At 43.7% G+C, this 12,124-nt stretch overlaps 1 protein-coding gene and 1 long non-coding RNA gene across 2 annotated transcripts in view; one reads left to right on the top strand and one right to left on the bottom strand.

Moving 5' to 3' along the window:
- Window positions 1-242: 242 nt before the first annotated feature.
- On the bottom strand, window positions 243-884 carry LOC139176354 (uncharacterized). Its single transcript, XR_011560765.1, has 2 exons — window positions 554-884; window positions 243-466 (listed from the first exon to the last, which is right to left on the bottom strand). It is a non-coding gene; the product is annotated as an uncharacterized lncRNA (long non-coding RNA).
- Window positions 885-1,161: 277 nt separating this feature from the next.
- The window catches only part of LIN9 (lin-9 DREAM MuvB core complex component), an 84,853-nt gene continuing 73,890 nt past the window's right edge, over window positions 1,162-12,124 (top strand). Inside the window, exons 1-2 of the mRNA XM_070768059.1 lie at window positions 1,162-1,354; window positions 11,603-11,635. Of these exons, the coding sequence (XP_070624160.1) occupies window positions 1,276-1,354; window positions 11,603-11,635 (112 nt within the window). The 5' untranslated portion in view covers window positions 1,162-1,275. The remainder of the gene's footprint in view (window positions 1,355-11,602; window positions 11,636-12,124) is intronic.

Genomic DNA, 12,124 nt, shown 5'->3' with positions numbered 1-12,124 from the left:
CTGACTCTAGCGACCCCATGGACTGCAGCCTACCCGGCTCCTCCGTCCATGGGATTTTCCAGGCAAAAGCACTGGAGTGGGTTGCCATTGCCTTCTCCACCTCCGTCTACTACCTTTTAACTCTTTAGTTCCTGGAATTCACCCATGTTGTATTCTCATTGCTTAACTATCTCCCTCACCCCAACCCCTCCCCCATATATCCCTGGAAAGAAAGGACTGGCGCTCAATAACATTCTTAGATGAATTGTTGAAAAGCAAGAGTGGTTTATTATTGCACAGTTAAAAGTCTGAAATTGTGAAATCTTTCCCTGGGCTTCTTTCAAAACTGGATGACTTCTCATTCAGTGTTCTCATAACATTTCGATCAGGATGCTTCATCTTGAAGTGTCACTGTCGGGTTTTGTCTGTATCCTCTCAAAGCCTCCACTTCCTGGTTCTGGAATTCTCTTCCAGCTCACTACGTGGTCTAGTGTGAATGGATCAAAGAGCTGAGCAAAACAGTTCTTCGGCTGCCGACCCAAGTGACTAACTTCATGACCTCCCAAGGTCTCACCTCCAAGCTCCACGCAATTGGATGGAGTGGCCCCAGCTAGCAAGGGGCTCCGGGCACCGCGAGTCCGGGGCAAACAAGCTGTGGGGCTGAGGCGGTCCGAGCCCTCCTTCTCGGGCCTCCCTCCAGCTCTCCGGAGGAGGGGATGGAAACGCGGGAGAAACGTGGGCATGGGGAGCCGTGAAAATTTTACTTTGAGTAAAACCCCCTAGGGGAAGACGGCCAAGAACCTGGGGCCTCTCCCCGCGCCAGGCCCACAGGTGATGCCTCCCTTCCCCGCTCCTTAACCGGCCCGGGCCTCCTCCCCACCTTCCCTCCTTTTCCCCACTCGGAATAAACAGCCTGCAGTTCCCGCAGCTGCAGCGAGAGACGCGAAACGCGCGCCGGGAGCGAGCCCCGGAGGAGGAGGGCCGCGCGGGCCGGGAGCGGGCCCGGGCGGGACACAGCAGCTCGCGCTGCTCCCCCCGCGCTCCGGCGCCGGGCCCGGGCAGGGGCGGCGCGAGACGGGCCTGTCCGCGCGGCCTCCCTCCCCCTCCCTCCGGCCCGGCTGGGGGCGGGGGTGGAGGGGCGAGACGCGGCCCCACTAGGCTGTATACCCTCCCCAGGCAGGAGCGGGCGGAGCCGGGCCCGCCTCAGCCGGCCGCGGCGGGAGCAACGCCGCGCTGCGCCGCGGGCAGCGAGCTCCGCATTCGAACCTCCCTCGCAAAGACAGTCTCCGCCCCACAATGCACCGCGGCGGGCAGCCTTTGAAAAAGCGGCGCGGCTCGTTCAAGATGGCGGAGCTCGACCAGTTGCCTGATGAGAGTGAGTAGCACCTCAAAGCACCCCCACTCTTCCCGCCTGCCGCTTGCCCCCGGGTTGCATCGGCCGGGACGGGCGGCCGTGCCCTCTGCCGAGCAAGTGGGCTGACCGCCAGCCCTGCCGCGGTCCCCTAGTCCTTCCACCTCGGTGTTGCCGCCGCGTCGCCGCCTTTGTTATGGTGTCTGTGTGTTGGTTTCTGGGGTGTGTGAGCGCCAGGGCCGGAAACCGAAAGCCCAGGGGTCCAGCCCGTGAGAGGCGGAGGCAGTGGCAGCTCCCCTGGCCCTGCTTGGGCCCCGGGCCGCGGTGGGGGAAGAGCGGCCCCCGGCCGCGGGGGCTGTCCTCGCCGCCTGCACCGTTCGCCTGGCGCGGAGAGACGCCTGACGGGGTTATGTAACTCGTTGTCCGGGGGCTGAGAAGGTCTCAGGCTGGGGAGGGGGTGGTCATAGCCCTTCTTCTTGCCCGGGTCTCTGATCCTGTCCTGTCACAGTTTTTGCCGCTGCGGGCACTTGTGATCATCACTGCCCTTCCTATCCTCCTCCGGTGTGTCCACCCCTAGAAGCGTTTCCGTGTCAAAGGGCTGGCCCCTTCCCCTGGGACCACAGGTGGCTGTGGACCTTTCCAGAGGTTAATACAGACAGGGTCCACAAGTGTTCAGGGAGCCCCCATCCGACTGACTTTCTTCTGTGTCTTAGGAATCCTTCTATGTCTTAAGAATCCTGGGGTACCTTTATGCAGGGATGTGACCATCACAACAGGCACATACAGTACTCTCCCCTGACTCCCACCCTCTGCATTGCCTCCCTTAACCGTGTTTACTCATCTGATATTCACTTGTGTTCACTAAGTAAAAGCATTATTTCGTAGTTTAAGCACAATAGAACTTAATTTTGTAGTTTACAATATTGTATAAAGTATACAGGATAAAGGCAGATATTTTAGTTAATCACAAAAGAGACCTGATTCACACTCCTATTCAGTTTATGTATCCTTGTTATTTATGAGAGTTTTAGTATAAAGAAAACAAAAGTAATTTAACAATCACTGTTAAATCTGCCTGTGCAAGACCCTTAAAATGAGGGCTGAAAACAGCCAATTCTGTTTTCCTTGTGTGGTCATATAATCTTAACGTGTTATAAAGTTGAAAGTTCAAGTTGCCAAACTGGGAAAAAGTTGTATTAAGAGAGTTTGTGTTTCATATTTGCTCTAGACCAGTGCTGAATTCCAATGGAACTTTGTCAGCGATGGAGATTGTTCTGTTTTGCAACGTCCAGTAGGGTAGCCACTAGCCGTATTGGCTCTTGGAACTCTTCAGAAATGGCTACAGTGACTTTTAAATTTCATTTGATTTTTGTTAGTTTAAGTCTGAATAATTACATATGGCTATTGACCACTGTATTGGACAAGGCACAACCATAGACCACCAATGAATATTATTATTTCTTGTCTGGAGAATATCTTTGTGATTTAGGATGCTCCTAAATAAAGGTGGGCCTACACAATGCACTCATCATCTGGAAATCTTTGCTGTCTTTTTCATAATCTTTTATCACCTCTTCGAAGTCCCAGCCACTTGATAACTGTCATTTAGAATGACACACTAGGGTTCAAATTCCAGCTACACTCTCAGACTGTATAATGTAGTCATTTATATTACTTTGTAACATCTCTGGTACACTAGGGTGTGTGTGGCGTGCACCTTAGCTTGTCCGGTATATGTCTTGTTTAGCTTGACCAGAGCTTGTTGAAAGCAGGGATTGCTTTACCTAGTTTGTCACACAGTGCCACAAGTCAGGTATATATCTTTATATGCTTAATTTAAATGGAATTGAATGTAGGGTAAGAGGCATGGTGAATGACTGGAGCAGAAGTGATTTCAGTTTGATACTAGAAGTAGCAATATGTTTCTTTGCCAGATTTGGTCAAGGGGGCTAGTTACAAGTTATCCAGTAGTCTGTATAACATTATCAATGAAAAAGCTACCTTTTATTTAGTCCTAACTATGCACCAGATGCTGTGCAAAGCGTATTGGATACATTTGCTCATTTAATCCTCATTCCAGTTCAGGTAAGTACTCTTAATGAGGTAGTTGAGGCTGTCTTCAGCCCAGAACTTTACAGTGAACCTCTGTGCTTAACAGCTCCTGCTCATTTCACACATCGTCTTAGAGGCCCCTCAGGCTTTATAGGTTCAAGATCTACCTCATCATCCTACCCCAGTACAGAGATACTTTCAGTTTCTGGTTGAATTAATGGCTGCACTGCAATCAGCTAAAACCTAGACTGAGTTACCTTGCTCACTCCCAATATTTAAGCTTTTACTAAATCTTTTAACTGTTACCTTTTAAATATCTCTCAGTTTTACCTACTTTTTAACCTTCATCCTCATCCAAGTTGTCACCATCTCTTCTGCATGATTCACTTCAGCCTCCCATTAATCCACCACCGTAACCCTCCCCCTCAGCCTACTCACAGCCAGAGAGATCCTTTCAAAATATATGTATGTCATCCTACTGCTGAAAAGTCTACTGACTACAAGACCCTTTGTGGTCTGGCCATTCCCCATCTCTCCAGCACTATTTTGTACCACTCACCCTCTCATTCTGTCCCTTTGAGCTAAACTGGACCTTTTTCAATGCATATAATCACTCAGCTTTCTTTTTTTGTAGGGCCTTTGCACATGCTCTTCTGTCTACCTGGAAAGCTCTTCCTTCCCCTCACTTCCAGTTAACTTCTACTTTATCCTTTAGATCCCATTTTAGGCTTCTGTCCTCCCTGACAAATAATACATCTTCTTATTAAATATTTTCATGCCACTGTGTAATTTCTTAGTGGCAGCTGTCACAATTGCAGCTTTACATTTGCTACCTTTGGTTAGAAGCCCTACCAGAGAAGGTGCCATTTCTGTTTTTCTTCATGCCTGCAGTTTCATGCTTGACAGCTGGTTTCTTTCTCCGCTCTTTTTTCGTACCACCCTTCTCCTGTCAGTGAGTCCCCAAGCATAATATTGCCCCCTACCCTTCCTTTGTATTCTAAGTGATCTACCTCAGGGCTTTTTTACTTGCTGTTTCTACAACCCTGACTTGGTTGCTTTGATCTCCTGTTCTTTCATGACTAGTCTTTTTCATGAGTTACCTTCTCAGAGAAGCCTTCCGTAACTACCATTTACTTTTACCACTGGTAAACTACCATTTACCAGTTACTTTCCACACTGCGATCCCCTACTTATTTCCTTTACAGCAGCTACCACCATTGTCGTTGTCATTTTATGTTCTTGTTTAAGGTATGCCTCCTTCTGCTACACTGTAAGCTTCCCTGAGAACAGAGGCTTTGTCTTTTCCTTCAGTTAACCCTGGTCCCTAGGGCAGGTATGCAGTGAATATATGTTGAATGAATGAACACAGCCAGGAAAAGCAGGATTCTAATTTAAGTGAATTCACCTGCCTGTAAAATATTATTCTTAACCTAATTATTTTTTTTTTTTGATTGATCAAAATAATACTATCAATAAACATGGTCTGCAAATTAGTCTTGTGCTATGTACGTTTTTCTCTAAGCAGTTTTACATATACCAACTCATTTAATCTCCCATTTTATGAAAGAAGAGTAAGTAGCACAGAGCCGTTAAGTAACTTGCTTTAGATAACACAAAGTGGCAGAGCCAAGATTCAAACACAGGTAGTCTTCATCTGTGTTCTTAACCACTGTGCTGTACTATCTCTCAAGAAAGGAAGAAGGTGAAAGGTAGTAGGTCAGAATCTGCAAGGTGCAGTCCCTGCCTTCATGGAGCAGAAATGATATCCTTACAGCTCACATCTCTTCCTTTAGATCTGCTCAAATATTACCTTTCATGAGCACCTTTTATAGAAACAGTCTTCCCTCCACCAGCTCCTACCCATCTTGCTTTATTTTTTTTTTTTCCAGTAGTGCTTATCTTCCCTTGATATGTGTGTATGTGTTTATTTCCTCTCAGTAGGATGTAAATTCCCAGGGCAGCATCAGGAGCATGGACTTTGTTTTGCATGCTGTCCTTGTCCCCAATGCCTACAGCAGGGGCCAGGATGCAGTCATACTCTCTGAATGAGTGGTTACTGCTTTTTCTCAGATGAACCCTGTTTTTCTTGGTAGCTACGTGGATATGTGTTGCGTCCCAGTTGTGTTGTATTGTTTGATCCTTCTTAGCAAGACTTTATGGCCTCTCTCCACCCCCTTTCCCCTTACAGATTTACTGCCTTTGGTCATTAAACTTCAGTTTGCCATGCGGAAGCTGTTAAGGTGCCCTGTTAGCCATTCTCCACATCTAGGCAAGAGAATAGGGGGAAAGCAAGAGTGGCTTTGATATTGGTGGATTGTCTGTTCTACAAGCCCCTCGAGTACTGCCTCGAAGAGAAGTCAGTTGAGGTTTGGAGACCTGAGATGCATAATAATGTTTCATAGGCAGAACCATGATACTTCATCTGCTACTTCGCATTTAAAGTCTGTTGTCAGTTTGTATGAGTTGTAAATAAATCATTGCTGCTTTTGTCTGATTTTTGTACTTAGTTCATATTCTTCTATCTTCTACTTTATCCCCTGAGATTATTATGTATTTATTTATTTTTGTGTTTTGTGTAATGTCATAATGGACTGGCTTCTTTTAGATGTTCAGTTCAGTTCAGTCTCTCAGTCGTGTCCAACTGTTTGCGATCCCATGAATCATAGGCCTCTCTGTCCATCACCAACTCCCAGAGTTCACCCCAACTCATGTCCATCGAGTCAGTGATGCCATTCAGCCATCTCATCCTCTGTCGTCCCCTTCTCCTCCTGCCCCCAATCCCTCCCAGCATCAAGAACTTTTCCAATGAGTCAACTCTTCTCATGAGGTGGCCAAAGTATTGGAGTCTCAGCTTCAGCATCAGTCCTTCCAATGAACACCCAGGACTGATCTCCTTCAGAATGGACTGGTTGGATCTCCTTCCAGTCCAAAGGACTCTCAAGTCTTCCCCAACACCTCAGTTCAAAAGCATCAATTCTTCGGCCCTCAGCTTTCTTCACAGTCCAACTCTCACATCCATACATGACCACTGGAAAAACCATAGCCTTGACTAGACGGACCTTTATTGGCAAAGTAATGTCTCTGCTCTTTAATATGCTATCTAGGTTGGTCATAACTTTCCTTCCAAGGAGTTCAGTTCAGTTCAGTCGCTCAGTTGTGTCTGACTCTTTGCAACCCCATGAATCACAGCACGCCAGGCCTCCCTGTCCATCACCAACTCCTGGAGTTCACCCAGACTCACGTCCATCGAATCAGTGATGCCATCCAGCCATCTCATCCTCTGTCGTCCCCTTCTCCTCCTGACCCCAATCCCTCCCAGCATCAGAGTCTTTTCCAATGAGTCAACTCTTCGCATGAGGTGGCCAAAGTACTGGAGTTTCAGCTTTAGCATCATTCCTTCCAAAGAAATCCCAGGGCTGATCTCCTTCAGAATGGACTGTTTAGATCTCCTTGCAGTCCAAGGGTCTCTCAAGAGTCTTCTCCAACACCACAGTTCAAAAGCATCAATTTTTCGGCACTCAGCCTTCTTCACAGTCCAACTCTCACATCCATACATGACCACAGGAAAAACCATAGCCTTGACTAGACGAATCTTTGTTGGCAAAATAACATGTCTGCTTTTGAATATGCTATCTAGGTTGGTCATAACTTTCCTTCCAAGGAGTAAGCGTCTTTTATTTTTTATTTATTTATTTATTTTTTTATTTTTTTGAGTAAGCGTCTTTTAATTTCATGGCTGCAGTCACCATCTGCAGTGATTTTGGAGCCCAAAAAAATAAAGTCTGCCTCTGTTTCCACTATTTTCCCATCTATTTCCCATGAAGTGATGGGACTGGATGCCATGATCTTAGTTTTCTAAATGTTGAGCTTTAAGCCAACTTTTTCACTCTCCACTTTCACTTCCATCAAGAGGCTTTTGAGTTCCTCTTCACTTTCTGCCATAAGGGTGGTGTCATCTGCATATCTGAGGTTATTGATATTTCTCCCAGCAACCTTGATTCCAGCTTGTGTTTCTTCCAGTTCAGCATTTCTCATGATGTACTCTGCATAGAAGTTAAATAAGCAGTATGACAATATACAACCTTGACGTACTCCTTTTCCTATTTGGAACCAGTCTGTTGTTCCATGTCCAGTTCTATCTGTTGCTTCCTGACCTGCATACAGATTTCTCAAGAGGCAGGTCAGGTGGTCTGGTATTCCCATCTCTTTCAGAATTTTCCACAGTTTATTGTGATCCACACAGTCAAAGGCCTTGGCATGGTCAACAAAGCAGAAATAGATGTTTTTCTGGAACTCTCTTGCTTTTTCCATGATCCAGCGGATGTTGGCAATTTAATCTCTGTTTCCTCTGCCTTTTCTAAAACCAGCTTGAACATCTGGAAGTTCACGGTTCACGTATTGCTGAAGCCTGGCTTGGAGAATTTTGAGCATTACTTTACTAGCGTGGGAGATGAGTGCAATTGTGTGGTAGTTTGAGCACTCTTTGGCATTGCCTTTCTTTGGGATTGGAATGAAAACTGACCTTTTCCAGTCCTGTGGCCACTGCTGAGTTTTGCAAATTTGCTGGCATACTGAGTGCAACACTTTCACAGCATCATCTTTCAGGATTTGAAATAGCTCAACTGGAATTCTATCACCTCCACTAGCTTTGTTTGTAGTGATGCTTTCTAAGGCCCACTTGACTTCACATTCCAGGATGTCTGGCTCTAGGTCAGTGATCACACCATCATGATTATCTGGGTTGTGAAGATCTTTTTTGTACAGTTCTTCTGTGTATTCTTGCCACCTCTTCTCATTATCTTCTGCTTCTGTTAGGTCCATACCATTTCTGTCCTTTATCGAGCCCATCTTTGCATGAAATGTACCCTTGATATCTCATTTTTTTTTTAAAGAGATCTCTAGTCTTTCCCATTCTATTGTTTTCCTCTATTTCTTTGCATTGATCGCTAAGGAAGGCTTTCTTATCTCTTCTTGCTATTCTTTGAAACTCTGCATTCAGATGCTTGTATCTTTCCTTTGCTCCTTTGCTTTTCGCTTCTCTTCTTTTCACAGCTATTTGTAAGGCCTCCCCAGTCAGCCATTTTGCTTTTTTGCATTTCTTTTCCATGGGGATGGTCTTGATCCCTGTCTCCTGTACAATGTCACGGACTTCATTCCATAGTTCATCAGGCACTCTTATCTATCAGATCTAGGCCCTTAAATCTATTTCTCACTTCCACTGTATAATCGTAGGGGATTTGATTTAGGTCATACCTGAATGGTCTAGTGGTTTTCCCTACTTTCTTCAATGTAAGTCTGAATTTGGCAATAAGGAGTTCATGATCTGAGCCACAGTCAGCTCCTGGTCTTGTTTTTGCTGACTGTATAGAGCTTCTCCATCTTTGGCTGCAAAGAATATAATCAATCTGATTTCGGTGTTGACCATCTGGTGATGTCCATGTGTAGAGTCTTCTCTTGTGTTGTTGGAAGAGGGTTTTTGTTACTGAACTGAACAGTATACTGAAAGATGAACTCCCCAGGTCAGTAGGTGCCCAATATGCTACTGGAGATCAGTGGAGAAATAACTCCAGAAAGAATGAAGGGATGGAGCCAAAGCAAAAACAATACCCAGTTGTGGATGTGACTGGTGATAGAAGCAAGGTCCGGTGCTGCAAAGAGCAATATTGCATAGGAACCTGGAATGTCAGGTCCATGAATCAAGGCAAATTGAAAGTGGTGAAATAGGAGATGGCAAGAGTGAATGTCGACATTCTAGGAATCAGTGAACTAAAATGGACTGGAATGGGTGAATTTAACTCAGATGACCATTATATCTACTACTGTGGGCAGGAATCCCTCAGAAGAAATGGAGTAGCCATCATGGTCAACAAAAGAGTCTAAAAGAGTACTTGGATGCAATCTCAAAAACGACAGAATGATCTCTGTTCGTTTCCAAGGCAAACCATTCAATATCACAGTAATCCAAGTCTGTGCCCCAACCAGTAATGCTGAAGAAGCTGAAGTTGAACGGTTCCATGAAGACCTACAAGACCTTTTAGAACTAACACCCAAAAAAAGATATCCTTTTCATTATGGGGGACTGGAATGCAAAAGTAGGAAGTCAAGAAACACCTGGGGTAACAGGCAAATTTGGCCTTGGAATACGGAATGAAGCCGGGCAAAGGCTAATAGAGTTTTGCCAAGAAAATGCACTGGTCACAACAAACACCCTCTTCCAAGGAGTAAGCGTCTTTTAATTTCATGGCTGCAGTCACCAACAGACATTTATAACAAACCACGTAGAAACCTGCCTTTTCTCAATATAAGTAAATGTCTAACCTTTCAAATGACATCACTACTGCCTGGTCTTACATTATATATTTTTTAAGCATAAATGGATGTCACAGTAACTGAGATGAAAAATAGCTGATTCTAAAATAAAATAAATTTTAAAATGAGGAATGATAAGAAATAATAATTTGACTATAGTAAAAGAAAAGGTGTTCTAAACAGTTTTTTAAATTTAAAAAGGGAGATTTTGCTCACTAATAATTCTATGAATAATGTCTATTTTGGACCACAGGAAGGGTTTTTCCTCCCTGTTACTTTCTTTTATTGAGATATAATTAACATATAACCTTGTATTAGTTTTAGATATGAGTATAATGATTTGATATTTGTATATATTGCAAAAGAATTTCCACAGTAAGTTTAGTTAACACCCATCACCACACAGATATAATTTTTTTCTTGTGATAAAGACTTTTAAGATCTACTCTTTTAGCAATTTTCAGAAATATAATACAGTATTGTTAACTTTAGTTACCATACTATATATTATATCCCCAGAACTTATTTATCTTGTAACTGGAAGTTTGTACCTTCTGACCCCCTTCACCTATTTTTGCCTATCCTCCACCCCTGCCTCTGACAACCGCCAATTTGTTCTCTGTATCTGTCAGTTTGGTAGGGTTTTTTTTAATTTTTTATTAAAAACATTTTATTACTATTTTTGGCCATGCTGGGTGGATTGTGGGATCTTAGTTCCCTGACCAGGGATTGAACCCTGGCCCTCAAGCAGTCAAAGTGCAGAGTTCTAACCATTGGACCACCAGAGAAGCCCCTTTTTTATTTTTTCTAGATGTCCCATATAAGTGAGAGAGGTCATACTTTATTATTTTGCAGATGACTTGATCTTCTTTGCAGTATACATATCCAACTCCAAGATTTTCAATTTAGTGCTCTCCCTCTCTCATAAAGGAGAAGGCAATAGCACCCTACTCCAGTACTCTTGCCTGGAAAATCCCATGGATGGAGGAGCCTGGTGGGCTGCAGTCCATGGGGTTGCTAAGAGTCGGATACAACTGAGCGACTTCCCTTTGACTTTTCACTTTCATGCACTGGAGAAGGAAATGGCAACCCACTCCAGTGTTCTTGCCTGGAGAATCCCAGGGATGGGGGAGCCTGGTGGGCTGCCGTCTATGGGATCACACAGAGTTGGACATGACTGAAGTGACTTAGCTCTCTCATAAAAGCTTCTTTGCCTATCAGTTCTCCTACAGTTCCTCACCCACATATCCTATATTCTTTATTTACACCAGAACCTTTAGTCCAGTGTTTCTCAATATGGGCTTGAGAGTACTTACAACAGAATCCCCTGAAGGCCTTTATTAATCCTTCAGTTTCTACATGGAGGAGGAGCTTCCGAGTTGTTCTGCTATACACTGTTTTAGTTAGTGAATCCCTCCAGCTTTACGCTAGTCCTTCTTGGCTTCTCAGAATGCCCTAGTCAGACTTGTATCTTTTAAGTATACATACTTGCAGTCTAGACTTCCATTCTAGACTGCTGTGACAGTCCCTGGATCATTTCCATTTTCTCTTTTCTAAAACTCTATTACCACTTTTGATCTTTGCCTCAATAAATGTCAGTTCCCTTTCTCTTTTCCTTCTCCAAAACCAGCACACTTTTGGTTGAGGATCCAAAATTGCTTCTGTCCCTACTCCTCCTCTTTCCTCTCTTTCTGTTTTTCTGGCTTTCAAAGTTCACCAGTTCTCATAGTTTCAAACAGAACTCCCAGATGTCTCCAGTTCTTCCATATGTTGTCTGAGTTCTGGTCAATAGCTTGAACTGTCTATTAGTTATTTCTAATTGCATGTTCAACTATGACTAAAACTAAGTGGATCACCAAGTTTTTTCTCTTACTCTGATTATGAAGTAATACTGATTTGTTTTCATTGCAGGCTCTTCAGCAAAAGCACTTGTCAGTTTAAAAGGTAAGAATCAGAGCTTGATTCTTTAGATATGGCATAAACTAGGAATTTAATTCATTAAGTTAATTTGGTTATAGTATTATCTTTTCTTTCTAAGTTACGATTCATTATAGCTTTTAAATATTGGTTTTCACTGATGATAACTTTAAATTCATATGGGAATTTGGCCCTTGGTTTTCTCCTTCTAGAATTATTGATTAAAGTACTTTGTAACTAAACATTCTGAACAGTTCTTACTGGATTTAAATAATGTATTAACAACTGGGCTAAGCTGTATTTTGAGGGCTTCCCAGGTGGCTCAGTGGTGGTTTATTTTTAAAGAATTTTGTGAGCTAAGTAATAATGCAGGTCTCTTGAAATAAAACAGTGATAGCGTTATTTTGAGAAAAAGTTAGACTTGTTCCTTGGTCTTGCTATTTCTTTGTATGAGTAGATTAGACCAATCCTTTTAGTATAATTTTGAAATTTTATCTCTTGAGCAAAGATTCTACA

Source organism: Bos indicus, chromosome 16 (genome assembly GCF_029378745.1).
Source record: "Bos indicus isolate NIAB-ARS_2022 breed Sahiwal x Tharparkar chromosome 16, NIAB-ARS_B.indTharparkar_mat_pri_1.0, whole genome shotgun sequence".
Classification (NCBI taxonomy): domain Eukaryota; kingdom Metazoa; phylum Chordata; class Mammalia; order Artiodactyla; family Bovidae; genus Bos; species Bos indicus.
Note: the sequence above shows the minus strand (reverse complement) of the source record. Positions and strands in the feature narration are given on the sequence as shown.